This window comes from Oncorhynchus gorbuscha, linkage group LG16 (genome assembly GCF_021184085.1).
Source record: "Oncorhynchus gorbuscha isolate QuinsamMale2020 ecotype Even-year linkage group LG16, OgorEven_v1.0, whole genome shotgun sequence".
Taxonomy (NCBI): Eukaryota; Metazoa; Chordata; class Actinopteri; order Salmoniformes; family Salmonidae; genus Oncorhynchus; species Oncorhynchus gorbuscha.
The window spans coordinates 16442030-16459586 of NC_060188.1; the positions used below are offsets into that span (position 1 = coordinate 16442030).

Below are 17557 nucleotides of genomic sequence, written 5' to 3' on the forward strand. Positions count from 1 at the left end.
AGGAACAGGGCTGCAACCACCAAACACCTGCTCTGTCTACCCTACCTGCTCTGTCTACCCTACCTGCTCTGTCTACCCTACCTGCTCTGTCTACCCTACCTGCTCTGTCTACCCTACCTGCACTGACCTGCTCTGCCTACCATATCTGCACTCACCTGCTCTGCCTACCCTATCTGCACTCGTCTACCCTATCTGCACTCACCTGCTCTGTCTACCCTATCTGCACTCACCTGCTCTGCCTACCCTATCTGCACTCGTCTACCCTATCTGCACTCACCTGCTCTGCCTACCCTATCTGCACTCACCTGCTCTGTCCATCCTATCTGCACTCACCTGCTCTGTCTACCCTATCTGCACTCACCTGCTCTGTCTATCCTATCTGCACTCACCTGTTCTGCCTACCCTATCTGCACTCACCTGCTCTGTCTACCCTATCTGCTCCATCTATCCTATCTGCACTCACCTGCTCTGTCTACCCTATCTGCACTCACCTGCTCTGTCTACCCTATCTGCACTCACCTGCTCTGTCTATCCTATCTGCACTCACCTGCTCTGTCTACCCTATCTGCACTCACCTGCTCTGTCTACCCTATCTGCACTCACCTGCTCTGTCTATCCTATCTGCACTCACCTGTTCTGCCTACCCTATCTGCTCCATCTATCCTATCTGCACTCACCTGCTCTGTCTACCCTATCTGCACTCACCTGCTCTGTCTACCCTATCTGCACTCACCTGCTCTGTCTACCCTATCTGCACTCACCTGCTCTGTCTACCCTATCTGCACTCACCTGCTCTGTCTATCCTATCTGCACTCACCTGTTCTGCCTACCCTATCTGCTCCATCTATCCTATCTGCACTCACCTGCTCTGTCTACCCTATCTGCACTCACCTGCTCTGTCTACCCTATCTGCACTCACCTGCTCTGTCTATCCTATCTGCACTCACCTGTTCTGCCTACCCTATCTGCACTCACCTGCTCTGTCTACCCTATCTGCTCCGTCTATCCTATCTGCACTCACCTGCTCTGTCTACCCTATCTGCACTCACCTGCTCTGTCTACCCTATCTGCACTCACCTGCTCTGTCTACCCTATCTGCACTCACCTGCTCTGTCTATCCTATCTGCACTCACCTGCTCTGTCTACCCTATCTGCACTCACCTGCTCTGTCTACCCTATCTGCACTCACCTGCTCTGTCTACCCTATCTGCACTCACCTGCTCTGTCTACCCTATCTGCACTCACCTGCTCTGTCTACCCTATCTGCACTCACCTGCTCTGTCTACCCTATCTGCACTATCTAACCTATCTGCACTCACCTGCTCTGTCCTCCCTATCTGCACTCACCTGCGCTGTCTAGACTGATTAATAACGGTTGTTGTCACATTCTCTTGCATAATTCAGTAAGTGTGTCAATAGCAGGTTACCCTCGGATAAAAGGGTATCAACACGATTACGCCTATCTAAACATACTTTACATTGTTTGCGAGATCAGACATAATATCACTATAATCTGAGTTCATTTTCAGAAATTGCTTTCATTTCAGTGCATCTAATTTGTAAACATTTCAACTGTATTAAATTACAACTTTTTTCAATTCCACAAAAAAATTTACACCTATCAAAATAAAGTTATCTTCTCTTTCTGTAAGTGTCGAGACGATACGTTCAATTCCAGATGAGGCTTTAGTGTTCTTCTCGATTCAACTAACAGCCAATGTATCCCATTGAGCCCATTTCAACCATTACCGGGGTGGGGTGTGTTTGACATGTCTTTACAAACATTTCCGTTGTCGTAACATTAATGGGGAAAAACGACAGGTGCAAGCAAGAGTATGAACAGTCACAAAAAGCAATCAGTCCACGGAGATGTATGTAACAAATGGATTTTGCAGCCCTCAAACACAGGAAATAGATTGCTGAGAAAAACCGATCCTCAGATGGGTGGGGCATGCTCTTCACTACTTTAGATTAGATGAAAAAGAAGAAAATAGGAAGGATAGGGAAAGAAAGAAGGACAAGGAAAGGAAGAGGACGGATAGGGAAAGGAAGAGGACGGATAGGGAAAGGAAGAGGACGGATAGGGAAAGGAAGAGGACGGATAGGGAAAGGAAGAGGACGGATAGGGAAAGGAAGAGGACGGATAGGGAAAGGAAGAGGACGGATAGGGAAAGGAAGAGGACGGATAGGGAAAGGAAGAGGAAGGATAGGGAAAGAAAGGATAGGGAAAGGAAGAAGGGGGATAGGGAAAGAAAGGATAGGGAAAGGAAGATGACGGATAGGGAAAGGAAGATGACGGATAGGGAAAGGAAGAGGAAGGATAGGGAAAGAAAGGATAGGGAAAGGAAAAAGGGGGATAGGGAAAGAAAGGATAGGGAAAGGAAGAAGGGGGATAGGGAAAGGGAGAGGAAGGATAGGGAAAGGAAGAGTAAGGATAGGGAAAGGAAGAGGACGGATAGGGAAAGGAAGAGGACGGATAGGGAAAGGAAGAGGACGGATAGGGAAAGGAAGAGGACGGATAGGGAAAGGAAGAGGACGGATAGGGAAAGGAAGAGGACGGATAGGGAAAGGAAGAGGACGGATAGGGAAAGGAAGAGGACGGATAGGGAAAGGAAGAGGACGGATAGGGAAAGGAAGAGGACGGATAGGGAAAGGAAGAGGACGGATAGGGAAAGGAAGAGGACGGATAGGGAAAGGAAGAGGAAGGATAGGGAAAGGAAGAGGACGGATAGGGAAAGGAAGAGGACGGATAGGGAAAGGAAGAGGACGGATAGGGAAAGGAAGAGGACGGATAGGGAAAGGAAGAGGAAGGATAGGGAAAGGAAGAGGAAGGATAGGGAAAGGAAGAGGACGGTTAGGGAAAGGAAGAGGAAGGATAGGGAAAGAAAGGATAGGGAAAGGAAAAAGGGGGATAGGGAAAGAAAGGATAGGGAAAAGAAGAAGGGGGATAGGGAAAGGGAGAGGAAGGATAGGGAAAGAAATGATAGGGAAAGGAAGAGTAAGGATAGGGAAAGGAAGAGGACGGATAGGGAAAGGAAGAGGACGGATAGGGAAAGGAAGAGGACGGATAGGGAAAGGAAGAGGACGGATAGGGAAAGGAAGAGGACGGATAGGGAAAGAAAGGATAGGGAAAGAAAGGATAGGGAAAGAAAGGATAGGGAAAGAAAGGATAGGGAAAGAAAGGATAGGGAAAGAAAGGATAGGGAAAGAAAGGATATGGAAAGAAAGGATATGGAAAGAAAGGATAGGGAAAGGAAGAGGACGGACAGGGAAAGGAAGAGGAAGGATAGGGAAAGAAAGGATAGGGAAAGGAAGAAGGGGGATAGGGAAAGGAAGAGGACGGAATGGGAAAGGTTGAGGAAGAATAGGGAAAGAAAGGATAGGGAAAGGAAGAAGGGGGATAGGGAAAGGAAGAGGATGGATAGGGAAAGGAAGAGGAAGGATAGGGAAAGAAAGGATAGGGAAAGGAAGAGGACGGATAGGGAAAGGAAGAGGACGGATAGGGAAAGGCAGAGGACGGATAGGGAAAGGAAGAGGACGGATAGGGAAAGGAAGAGGACGGATAGGGAAAGGAAGAGGACGGATAGGGAAAGGAAGAGGAAGGATAGGGAAAGGAAGAGGAAGGATAGGGAAAGAAAGGATAGGGAAAGGAAGAGGACGGACAGGGAAAGGAAGAGGAAGGATAGGGAAAGAAAGGATAGGGAAAGGAAGAGGACGGAGAGGGAAAGGAAGAGGAAGGATAGGGAAAGGAAGAGGAAGGATATGGAAAGGAAGAGGAAGGATAGGGAATGGAAGCCATTTGAGAATACTGAGAGGGTGAGTCCAGCATGGAGCATTGTTTTATCTCCCAGCTTCCTCAGTTCTGCATATCCAGACTGAAGGAATCAAGGGATATTATCAGATCTGGTTGATTTATCAGTGTCCTGCATCTCTAAGCAGTCTGGGGGGCCTGCAGAGGAAATTAAAGTATTAGCCTGGACAGTTGATACACATCGGCTAATCAAGTGACCTTGAGTGAGCTTCATTGTGTGATCGCAAACAATAGTGTGTGCACTTCAAATATTGTGCTGTGTTTGCATGTCTCTATCACAGGGGCCTGCTGAGGGGAGAACGGCTCATAACAATGGCCGGGAAAAGGAGCAGATGGTTAGCAGGTGTATGATGCCATTCCATGTGTTTGATGTATTTGATACCATTCCACGCCAGTCATTACCACGAGCCCGTCCTCCCTAGTTAAGTTGCCACCAATCTCATGTGGTCTCTATAATAATATTGTGTGTGTGTGTGTGTGTGTGTGTGTGTGTGTGTGTGTGTGTGTGTGTGTGTGTGTGTGTGTGTGTGTGTGTGTGTGTGTGTGTGTGTGTGTGTGTGTGTGTGTGTGTGTGTGTGTGTGTGTGTGTGTGTGCGTGTGTGCGTGCGAGATAGGGTAGGGCAGTACAATGCACACCTTCATACCGTTCCTGGTCAGCGGGGGGGTGGCACCGGGATCCTCATCTCTCCCAAGTGGTCATTCTCTCTTTCTCCCCTTACCCATCTGTCTATCGCCTCCTTTGAATTCCATGCTGTCACAGTTACCAGCCCTTTCAAGCTTAACATCCTTATCATTTATCGCCCTCCAGGTTCCCTCGGAGAGTTCATCAATGAGCTTGATGCCTTGATAAGCTCCTTTCCTGAGGACGGCTCACCTCTCACAGTTCTGGGCGACTTTAACCTCCCCACGTCTACCTTTGACTCATTCCTCTCTGCCTCCTTCTTTCCACTCCTCTCCTCTTTTGACCTCACCCTCTCACCTTCCCCCCCTACTCACAAGGCAGGCAATACGCTCGACCTCATCTTTACTAGATGCTGTTCTTCCACTAACCTCATTGCAACTCCCCTCCAAGTCTCCGACCACTACCTTGTATCCTTTTCCCTCTCGCTCTCATCCAACACCTCCCACACTGCCCCTACTCGGATGGTATCGCGCCGTCCCAACCTTCGCGCTCTCTCCCCCGCTACTCTCTCCTCTTCCATCCTATCATCTCTTCCCTCTGCTCAAACCTTCTCCAACCTATCTCCTGATTCTGCCTCCTCAACCCTCCTCTCCTCCCTCTCTGCATCCTTTGACTCTCTATGTCCCCTATCCTCCAGGCCGGCTCGGTCCTCCCCTCCCGCTCCGTGGCTCGATGACTCGTTGCGAGCTCACAGAACAGGGCTCCGGGCAGCCGAGCGGAAATGGAGGAAAACTCGCCTCCCTGCGGACCTGGCATCCTTTCACTCCCTCCTCTCTACATTTTCCTCCTCTGTCTCTGCTGCTAAAGCCACTTTCTACCACGCTAAATTCCAAGCATCTGCCTCTAACCCTAGGAAGCTCTTTGCCACCTTCTCCTCCCTCCTGAATCCTCCTCCCCCTCCCCCCCTCCTCCCTCTCTGCAGATGACTTCGTCAACCATTTTGAAAAGAAGGTCGACGACATCCGATCCTCGTTTGCTAAGTCAAACGACACTGCTGGTTCTGCTCACACTGCCCTACCCTGTGCTCTGACCTCTTTCTCCCCTCTCTCTCCAGATGAAATCTCGCGTCTTGTGACGGCCGGCCGCCCAACAACCTGCCCGCTTGACCCTATCCCCTCCTCTCTTCTCCAGACCATTTCCGGAGACCTTCTCCCTTACCTCACCTCGCTCATCAACTCATCCCTGACCGCTGGCTACGTCCCTTCCGTCTTCAAGAGAGCGAGAGTTGCACCCCTTCTGAAAAAACCTACACTCGATCCCTCCGATGTCAACAATTACAGACCAGTATCCCTTCTTTCTTTTCTCTCCAAAACTCTTGAACGTGCCGTCCTTGGCCAGCTCTCCCGCTATCTCTCTCTGAATGACCTTCTTGATCCAAATCAGTCAGGTTTCAAGACTAGTCATTCAACTGAGACTGCTCTCCTCTGTATCACGGAGGCGCTCCGCACTGCTAAAGCTAACTCTCTCTCCTCTGCTCTCATCCTTCTAGATCTATCAGCTGCCTTCGATACTGTGAACCATCAGATCCTCCTCTCCACCCTCTCCGAGTTGGGCATCTCCGGCGCGGCCCACGCTTGGATTGCGTCCTACCTGACAGGACGCTCCTACCAGGTGGCGTGGCGAGAATCTGTCTCCTCACCACGCGCTCTCACCACTGGTGTCCCCCAGGGCTCTGTTCTAGGCCCACTCCTATTCTCGCTATACACCAAGTCACTTGGCTCTGTCATAACCTCACATGGTCTCTCCTATCATTGCTATGCAGATGACACACAATTAATCTTCTCCTTTCCCCCTTCTGATGACCAGGTGGCGAATCGCATCTCTGCATGTCTGGCAGACATATCAGTGTGGATGACGGATCACCACCTCAAGCTGAACCTCGGCAAGACGGAGCTGCTCTTCCTCCCGGGAAGGACTGCCCGTTCCATGATCTCGCCATCACGGTTGACAACTCCATTGGTCCTCCTCCCAGAGCACTAAGAACCTTGGCGTGATCCTGGACAACACCCTGTCGTTCTCAACCAACATCAAGGCGGTGGCCCGTTCCTGTAGGTTCATGCTCTACAACATCCGCAGAGTACGACCCTGCCTCACACAGGAAGCGGCGCAGGTCCTAATCCAGGCACTTGTCATCTCCCGTCTGGATTACTGCAACTCGCTGTTGGCTGGGCTCCCTGCCTGTGCCATTAAACCCCTTCAACTCATCCAGAACGCCGCAGCCCGTCTGGTGTTCAACCTTCCCAAGTTCTCTCACGTCACCCCGCTCCTCCATTCTCTCCACTGGCTTCCAGTTGAAGCTTGCATCCGCTACAAGACCATGGTGCTTGCCTACGGAGCTGTGAGGGGAACGGCACCTCAGTACCTCCAGGCTCTGATCAGGCCCTACACCCAAACAAGGGCACTGCGTTCATCCACCTCTGGCCTGCTCGCCTCCCTACCACTGAGGAAGTACAGCTCCCGCTCAGCCCAGTCAAAACTGTTCGCTGCTCTGGCCCCCAATGGTGGAACAAACTCCCTCACGACGCCAGGACAGCGGAGTCAATCACCACCTTCCGGAGACACCTGAAACCCCACCTCTTTAAGGAATACCTAGGATAGGATAAGTAATCCCTCTCACCCCCCCTTTAAGATTTAGATGCACTATTGTAAAGTGACTGTTCCACTGGATGGCATAAGGTGAATGCACCAATTTGTAAGTCGCTCTGGATAAGAGCGTCTGCTAAATGACTTAAATGTAAAAATGTAATGTAAATGTTCCTGTACCATACCGGGGTATACTGTGTTACAGGCAGTGCACACAGTAGATGGACCTGGAGAAAATGTATTTGGCTCATCTTAGATAGTTAAAGGTAGACTGAGTGAAATTATGTTGCCACGAGCAGCATCGCAGATAATGCGATGAGCGAAATGCACGACTTTGCTTTCACACAGTCACGCAACATGTGCACAGGTTCGCTTCCCACTTTTGTAATGTGGTAGCCACAGGACAAAAAAGGAGAAGTTGAGACTCACGCTTCAAAGCTTAGTTGTCGTGGAAATTGACCACTATGCTGTATTCTTTCTGCATCTTTGACATATTAATGTCTACTTTTAACTTATAGTTAGTTATAAGCAGTGGGGTAGCTTTAGGGTGCACATGCAAGTGTGCTGATGTTTGAGTGCATGCATGTGTATAATGAGCTAAATGGAGGTTGTGGAACAGGAAATTGAATATGCAGCTAGGGACAAAACAGACTGGAACACTACTCCACAGTATAATGTAATAGAACAGATTTATCACACCCCAGACATATAAGTTTCTCTCCAACCAAGAAATAGAAACATTATCATTTTCACTTTTACAATCATATCACTTAAAATTGTCTTGTTTTATTTGCTTAGTCGACACTTTGCGGGCCTCGGACAAATTCCTGTACATTGCAAAGGTCAAAATGTATACAGAGAACTCAGGGTCTTTAAGCAGGGCCATTTCTCCACTGTGCTACTTAGCATTTCTATTAGTCAATCTGGGACTCATTATTTACCCAATTGATCACTGTGTGGGCTGCTCTCATGCAGTGCTATGGTGACTCACAGGGGACCAACCAGCTGACAAAATACCAGCCAATAAGGGCAGCAGGCCAATAAGCCAATGATTAACCAGCACAACAGAAATGCCAGCAACAAAGAAACACACAGACAGTTTAACTTACGCATCACATGGACAAGTCTGTTCCTCCTTCAGAAGAGATTAATTCATTTTTGATATGGTGCATTGTACATTCCATGCCTACACTCACAGTAAGCACACACGCACAAACACACATACAGTTGTGGTCAAATATTTTGGCACCCTTGCACGATTCACAAATTCTTCTAAAATAAGACACTTAAAAAAAACTTTGGTGTTCACATGTGTATATCTTTGATTTAGAACTGCACAGGACCAAGAAAGATAAAAATCTAAACTGAAATTGAGATTTTTCTCTTCAAGTAAAAAAAAAAAAAATGGCCTGGACTAACTTATAAAATATTCGAATTAATTTTGTTGGAGGCGAGTGATTCTCGTTTTTGTGTAATCTATCTCACCTGTGGTAAGTTGCAGGTGCCTACAGGGTAAAAATGGCCATTCAACCAGTTTTGAAAAGAGAAATCAGACCATTCTGCTCCATTGCACTGCATTGTAAAGTGCAGATATTTGACCGCAACTGCATATAGAAAACATATTATAAAAAACCACTGACTTGTGCTTCCTCAGAGAGAGACCCATGTGCTGCCTCATCTGCTGCAGGCCATGGTAGTCCGTGTAGATGAGGTCAAAGGGCAGAGGTCCTGTCAGGGGGCAGCTTCCTCTTCCAGGGGGGACCCCAAGAAACCTGCACACACACACACAGAAGCTCGGCTCAGACACCGCAAACATGTCACAACACAACTTCATCACTGTACATACAGTACCAGTCAAATGTTTGGACACACCTACTCATTCAAGGGTTTTTCTTTATTTTTACCATTTTCTCCATTGTATTATAATAGTGAAGACATCACAACTATGAAATAACACATATGGAATCATGTAGTAACCAAAAAATTGTTAAACAAATCAAAATATATTTTATATTTGAGATTCGTCAAAGTAGCCACCCTTGGCCTTGATGACAGCTTTGCACACTCTTGGCATGTGTTACTTCATAGGTTTGATGTCTTCACATTTATTCTAGAATGTAGAAAATAGTCAAAAGAAAGAAAACTCCTTGAATGAGTAGGTGTGTCCAAACATTTGACTGGTACTGTATGTCCACTGTCAATACGAAAGGAATGTATATTAACAATCAACACAGAGAATAACAACAGACTTGGAAAATAAATACTACACATTGTCCAGTTGCCTATAATATAATTAAGACTGTATATCCACACAATGAAGGGAACAAGACACAGTAAAAAAGCAGCTGAAATACTCTGCTCCTGTAAAAAGCAGGGACATACTCTGCTCCTGTAAAAAGCAGGGACATACTCTGCTCCTGTAAAAAGCAGGGACATACTCTGCTCCTGTAAAAAGCAGGGACATACTCTGCTCCTGTAAAAAGCAGGGACATACTCTGCTCCTGTAAAAAGCAGGGACATACTCTGCTCCTGTAAAAAGCAGGGACATACTCTGCTCCTGTAAAAAGCAGGGACATACTCTGCTCCTATAAAAAGCAGGGACATACTCTGCTCCTATAAAAAGCAGGGACATACTCGGCTCCTATAAAAAGCAGGGACATACTCGGCTCCTATAAAAAGCAGCTGGACATACTCTGCTCCTATAAAAAGCAGCTGGACATACTCTGCTCCTATAAAAAGCAGCTGAAATGCTCTGCTCCTATAAAAAGCAGGGAATACTCTGCTCCTATAAAAAGCAGCTGGACATACTCTGCTCCTATAAAAAGCAGCGGACATACTCTGCTCCTATAAAAAGCACTGAAATACTCTGCTCCTATAAAAAGCAGCTGAAATACTCTGCTCCTATAAAAAGCAGGGAATACTCTGCTCCTATAAAAAGCAGGGACATACTCTGCTCCTATAAAAAGCACGGACATACTCTGCTCCTATAAAAAGCAGGGACATACTCTGCTCCTATAAAAAGCAGGGACATACTCTGCTCCTATAAAAAGCAGGGACATACTCTGCTCCTATAAAAAGCAGGGACATACTCTGCTCCTATAAAAAGCAGGGACATACTCTGCTCCTATAAAAAGCAGGGACATACTCTGCTCCTATAAAAAGCAGCTGAAATACTCTGCTCCTATAAAAAGCAGGGACATACTCTGCTCCTATAAAAAGCAGGGACATGCTCTGCTCCTATAAAAAGCAGCTGAAATACTCTGCTCCTATAAAAAGCAGGGACATGCTCTGCTCCTATAAAAAGCAGGGACATACTCTGCTCCTATAAAAAGCAGGGACATACTCTGCTCCTATAAAAAGCAGGGACATACTCTGCTCCTATAAAAAGCAGGGACATACTCTGCTCCTATAAAAAGCAGGGACATGCTCTGCTCCTATAAAAAGCAGGGAAATGCTCTGCTCCTATAAAAAGCAGGGACATGCTCTGCTCCTATAAAAAGCAGCTGAAATACTCTGCTCTTATAAAAAGCAGGGACATACTCTGCTCCTATAAAAAGCAGCTGAAATACTCTGCTCCTGTAAAAAGCAGGGACATACTCTGCTCCTGTAAAAAGCAGGGACATACTCTGCTCCTGTAAAAAGCAGGGACATACTCTGCTCCTGTAAAAAAAAGCAGGGACATACTCCGCTCCTGTAAAAAAAAGCAGGGACATACTCCGCTCCTGTAAAAAAAAGCAGGGACATACTCCGCTCCTGTAAAAAGCAGGGACATACTCCGCTCCTGTAAAAAGCAGGGACATACTCCGCTCCTGTAAAAAGCAGGGACATACTCCGCTCCTGTAAAAAGCAGGGACATACTCCGCTCCTGTAAAAAGCAGGGACATACTATGTTGCTGTAAAAAGCTGAAATGCCTTAAGGGGGGTAATTCTAATGCTCTGAAATGGCCTGGAAGTTTCCATAAATGTTGTGTGCCATCTCCCAAGTGGTGTGTGTGAGAGAGAGATGAGGAGCCCCAGCCATCAGAGCTCGTCAACCAAATGTGTCGGGTGTAAGGGGAATGATACCAGAAGTCTGATAGGTGGAGGTGCAGAAATTTTCCTAATTCAGCCACTGCTTTGCTACTCGCTCTATGTGCAATTAGTAGAGAAATTCAAAAGGTGTACGTGTTGCAGTGAGCAATAAAACAAGCAATGCATCTCAGCTCACCTCAAGAAGTCTAAGCTTTTTAGACTTTCCACACTAAAAACTGTATTTTCATGAAAACAATCACTTGCTTGCCAAAATGCAAACAAACACATTTTAATTTATTTCCCTTTATAAAAGCTTCTCTACACCAGCCACCTGGCTCGGAAAAACACCTGCAGTCTTTGTAAAATGGCCAAAGGGATTTTAAATAAATGTTTCAAAACAGAGGGTGGACCCTGCCTGTTATTCACATATTCTGATGTCTGTCAACACAATATTACCTGACTCTCTCATCGGAGTGACTCTGTCAATAACCATTGATGTTGTTGATTATTAAGCCATATCAGTGACCCACAATCACCTCAGAGAGATAACGGATAGGCAGGCAGTATGTACAGGGATATCTAAACACCTGATTTACCATATCATTGCTGTCCGTAATGCATGGCTGAGTAGGGAGAAGCTTCCAAATGACACCCTGTGGAAGAGGTGGTGAGGCATTGGAATGAAAATGACAGCTATCTGCCTCCTATCCAGACTTTTATCTCTCTGGCTGTCAGAAATGCACACCGTTCTGCAGCTACAACTTATGCTAATGACCGTAACACCAAGAATTGGAGTCCAGGAAATTGGCCACTCGTTACAATTTCCAGAAATAGCTGGGGGGAAACAATAATGACAGAGTCTTCGTGTTCTCTGACTGACTGTGAAAGAGTCTAAGTCTTGCTATTCAGCTCAGGAGCCTCAAATCAAGCACCACACACACTGACATTAGTCCAGGATACAAAGGTAAACATGTTAATTGCAGGTCTTGATTAATTCCTCCAGATTCCACTTTACAGAGTGGCTAGGTTTCTAATGTTAGAGTGTTCTTCAGATGCAGTGAGATTGCACTAGTCAGCAGCCAGAGTAATTGCTTCCCTTTGCTAGAGCCGAAGTTTCAGTAGGCTGTCAGACACAAAATGGCCCCCGCAATCAAACGGTTTTCAGCTGAATTATGTCTGCCTCTAAATTATATGATTTTTTTGTGATTGCACTGCAGACGGGAATATTGTGAACACATTGCCTTTTTAAAGGGAGATGGACAGCCTCTGTGGGAGAGGAAATGTAATTGCAGGGGGAGACAGGGAGAGCAGTTCTGTAAATGACATGGTATAAGCAGAGGTAGAGATAATGGTAGCTAAAAGATGAGATGTTATCCACCTCAAAATTCAATGCAACTTATTTTTATACTATCCAACTAGTTGAGTTTGTTGAATAGTTGAATTTGACCCAGATCTGGTCCATACAGCACAACACGTTTGTCCATAATGTGCATTCTGTAGACACAATCTTGTTGATTACATATTAACCATATTAACAATTTCCAGGCTAAGTTGTATAGATCTATGTAGATGAAGGATGACAGTGTTTGTGTAGTTGATTTAGATGCTTTGCTGTGTGGTCTTCTGAATGTGTTCATGCTCACAGCTGTTCTAGCGGGGCTTTGCGATAACAGCAGAAAGGCTTAGACTGCTATTGTATAAACAGTGTGAATAAACAGACAAACAGTCAACACACACACACCCCTGCAAATAAAAGCTATCGATTTTGCTTTTGTTTGCTCAACTGATTTAGTCGGAATTGCAAACTGGTGGAAACAGGCACGGTAGAATGTTCTTCTGCAGTAGATTTGATAATGAGTAGAGAGTCTTTGTCAGCCATCCCTGCTTTAGACTAGAGCTTCATCAGTCAATTGTATTGTCATGACGTTGCCCTCTTTGGACACAGTGAGCACCATCCCCCTACCTCTGCACCATCGCTCTCTGTCTCCTACACCCAGGCTGCTGTGGTCAGAGAGGTTGTAAATTCCTGGAGGAGACTCATGGCCACTGTATAGAGAGTGAGTTTTCATAGAGAAAACAAAGGAATTTCTTCCACCTCACAGAACTGGAGGTCCAAACAATATTTATGTTCTGGGCCTCCCGGGTGGCGCAGTGGTCTAGGGTACTGCATCGCAGTGCCAGCTGTGCCACCAGAGACTCTGGGTTCGCGCCCAGGCTTTGTCGCAGCCGGCCGCGACCGGGAGGTCCGTAGGGTGTCTCATCGCGCACTAGCGACTCCTGTGGCGTGCCAGGTGCAGTGCACGCTAACCAGGTCGCCAGGTGCACGGTGTTTCCTCCGACACATTGGTGCGGCTGGCTTCCAGGTTGGATGGCACTGTGTTAAGAAGCAGTGCGGCTTGGTTGGGTCGTGATTCGACCTTCGTCTCTCCCAAGCCCGTACGGGAGTTTTAGCGATGAGACAAGATAGAAACTACTAACAATTGGATCCCATGAAATTGGGGAGAAAGGGGGGGTAAAATTCAACAACAAAAAATATATATTTATGTTCTGGAAGAAGGTATAGAAGATCAGTGAAGAATCCAGCTACGAACTGGTCCGTTTGGTACAATTTTGTGAAACTCATGAGAGACAAAACCGCACATTACCATAACGCTGTTTATACAATAGCCTCATCTATTTGTTGTACAAAATGAATGAGTAAAGATGATACTATTTGTGAAAGGACGGGTGCTATGTAATGATGTTAATGTGAGAGAATTGTATTTCTGTTTAAAGTTTCACTAAGTCATTGGCACACCCCCTGGGGCACAGACAGGACCACAGACAGCCCTTTTCGATGTTTCGAATAAAACCCCCACCTGGGATTTCTATCAGTAGACCAGCTTACCTTTCGATAACGGGAGGGCCAAGGTTTGAGACCATACCAGTACCTCTATCACAGAGGGAAATAAGGGTTTGAATAGATTGCTGAATCTTTTAACCATCCCACGTGGTTAAACTCTTAGACTATCGATAGCGACAGAATAAGGACAAGTCTTTGATATTAATTACTAGTCTGCAGCTAGGAATTGGGTAGCATTGAACGCGAAGCCCGCCAACCGCCGAAACAACTATTCTATAACGACATGAATGAATGTCACTCTGAATGAGCCATTATAACCACGGCAGAGAGAGAGGACAAACTCTCCAACAGAAACAAACTTTTCAACAGAGATCCCGACGACACACTGAGCGTAAAAATATTGATTGATTGCAATTATTCCCGAATGAGTGAGCGTTCATGTGCAAAAGATTAGCATTTCAATTGTTATAATTATCAACTTTGTAGTGTCTCATCTCAGTTGACCCCCACTTCCTTTCTGTCCACCAAGCCGCGATACCGGTTTATCCCACTAGGGAAACTCCGTTATCATTTCCTTGTAACTATCTACGGTTTGTTTAGTAAATAGATAAATTAAGACAATTGATGTATTGATGACTCATAGTGAAGACTGTGTCCAAGCAGATAACCAACAATTTACAACGTTTGGAATGAGACTAACGTGAGGTAAAGAATAATTCATTAATTCGAGGACAAATTGATCAGATAATAAATATCTTAAAGTTATATTAGGAAAATTATAACTTTGTAATCTGAATATTTTCCTTGGTGTCCAGACTTCCTAGTTAATTACAGTTACATGATTAATCAGCTTAAATCGTGTAACAATAATTACAGAGAGTTATTTGATAAATAGTTTTAATGATGCCAAAGACACGACAGTATAAAGGCGTACAAAAACAAAAAGGGGTCTTCACTCAAGAGTGGATTCAATTCTCTTTGCCAGCACCCCACTCAAGAATACAGAGCACTAGTCAAGCCAATTGTATGGAGGTATGCCTGTGTGTGCATCCAAACAGCACCCAAACACAAGCCTTGTACACTTCACCTGACTGGAATTAATCTTATTGCAGTGTGGGTCTGCATAGTAACCCAAAGACCTACAGTAAAATCATACCCTGGGTCTGGCATTCAAATAACTCAACTTGGACAGTTTGCATTTTTGTCGGGTAGTGTCATGTTTTACTATTGGAAATGAACACGCCAGGCTTAATTTCAAGCATGACTGCTCCTAAATGGGGTGATTTGCCCCCACTATGGTCTACTGTGGCAAACTTTCACTCCCAAAATGGCATTGGCATGCCTCACCCCCCTCTCTCTCTGTGTGTGTGTGTGTGTGTGTGTGTGTGTGTGTGTGTGTGTGTGTGTGTGTGTGTGTGTGTGTGTGTGTGTGTGTGTGTGTGTGTGTGTGTGTGTGTGTGTGTGTGTGTGTGTGTGTGTGTGTGTGTGTGTGTGTGTGTGTGTGTGTGTGTGTGTGTGTGTGTGTGTGTGTGTGTGTGTGTGTGTGTGTGTGGTGTGTGGATTTGCTCTGTATTTTATTAAGGACAGATACACTGTAACAAAGTCAGAATGCTCAATCTAATACACCCCCACAAGGGAAGTGAAGGAGCTGCGAGACATTCTCTCACCTTGAAAAGCTAGAGAAGTCATTTAACCTCACCATGGCTCAAGCAGTGGCATACCTACCTTCCCCTGGGACAGCAGTAGATTTAACAATATACAGCTTTCTATTCTATTTTATATTATGACACATGTAGTGTATCTGACAGCAACATACTGTTCCAAATACTGTGGCTTCACCTGTGTATAGGGCCTTGTGTCATGTAAAAATTTTCCCTGCGTGAAAAAGTTCCCAATCGTTCCGATTATGACATCATGTTGTAAAATTCCGTACAGCGTGAAAATGTTCCCAGTTTAAGAATTAAAAGGCTGAGCTCGTTCGGATGTCTCTCTAACACACCCATGACACCTTGCAGCAGTTCAGACAGGTGGAACTCATCTAACCCACTGAAAAGTGGCATTTATAACCTTGAATATCACATTTCATTTAATTGTATTAGTCACATGCTTTGTAAACAACAGGTGTGGACAACAGTGAAATGCTTTACCTTCCCAACAACACAGAGAGAAAGAAAATAGTGAAATAATAGAAAAGTTAAACACGTAATAATAAAAGTAATAATAAATACATAATGAGTGACAACTATATACACAGTGACAGTACCGAGTCGATGTGCAGGGGTATGAGGTAATTGAGGTAGATATTTAAATATAATAATTTAAAAAACATATAAAAACAGTAGCAGAAGCATATGTGATAAGTCAAAGTTCAATGTAGATAGTTAAATAGTTAACCACATCGCTACCCAGACTAACTATTTAGCAGTCTTATGGCTTGGGGGTAGAAGCTATTCAGGGTCCTGTTGTTTCCAAACTTGGTGCATCAGCACAGCTTGCAGTGCGGTAGCACAGAGAACAGTCTATGACTTGGATGTCTTGAGTCTGACAATTTTTAGGGCTTTCCACTGACACCGCCTGGTATAGTGGTCCTGGATGGCAGCTAGCTCGGGTCCAGTGATGGACTGGCCTGTAAGCACTACCATCTGTAGCACCTTATAGTCAGGTGCCAAGCAGTTGCAATACCAAGTGGTGATGCAGCTCTAGAACTTAACAATCTGAGGACCCGTGCCAAATCATTTCAGCCTCCTGAGGGGGAAGAGGTATTGTTGTACCCTCATCACGACTGGGTTGGTGTGTACATCCTTTGCTATGTGGACACCGAGGAACTTGAAGTTCTCGACGCACTCTACTACAAGCCCTGTTGATGTGAATGGGGGCGTGTTCGGCCCTCCATTCCCTGTAGTCCACAATCAGGTATTTTGTCTTGCTGACATTGAGGGAGAGGTTTTTCTCCTGGCACCCCACTGCCAAGTCTCTGACCTCCTCCCTATAGGTTCTCATCGTCGTCAGTGATCAGGCCTACCACCGTTGTGTCACCAAAAACATAATGATGGTGTTGGAGTTGTGTGCAGCCACACAGTCGTGGACTAAGCACGCATCCCTGAGGGGCCCCTGTGTTGAGGGTCTGCGTGGCGGATGTGATGTTGTCTACCCTCACCGCCTGGGGTGGCCTGTTAGGAAGTCCAGGACCCAGTTGCAGAGAGAGGTGTTCAATCCCAGGGTCCTTAGCGATGAGCACTTTGGTCTTGAACGCTAAGCTGTAGTCAATGAACAGCATTCTCACATAGGTGTTCCTCTTGCACAGGTGAGAAAGGGCAGTGTGGAGGGCAGTGTGGAGTGCAATAGAGATCCCCTCATCTGTGGATCTGTTGGAGCGGTATGCAAATTGAAGTAGCTCCAAGGTGTCTGGGATGATGGTGTTGATGTGAGCCATGACCAGCCAAGCATTTCATGCCTACAGATGTGAGTGCTACAGGGCGATAGTCATTTAGACAGGTAACCTTGGCGTTCTTGAGCACAGGTATGGTGGTCTGCTTGAACATGTACAGTATATATTACAGACTGGATCAGAGAGTGGTTGAAAATGTCAATGAAGACACTTGCCAGCTGGTCAGCACATGCTCGGAGT

At 45.9% G+C, this 17557-nt stretch overlaps 1 protein-coding gene across 5 annotated transcripts in view; it reads right to left on the minus strand.

The window, feature by feature from the left end:
• LOC124000821 (alpha-1,6-mannosylglycoprotein 6-beta-N-acetylglucosaminyltransferase B-like) overlaps nucleotides 1-17557 on the minus strand; it is a 100350-nt gene that overhangs the window by 23326 nt on the left and 59467 nt on the right. For all 5 annotated transcript variants that reach the window (XM_046307454.1, XM_046307455.1, XM_046307450.1 and 2 more), the window contains one exon: nucleotides 8717-8848. In XM_046307454.1, coding sequence (XP_046163410.1) covers nucleotides 8717-8848 — 132 coding nt within the window. The remainder of the gene's footprint in view (nucleotides 1-8716; nucleotides 8849-17557) is intronic.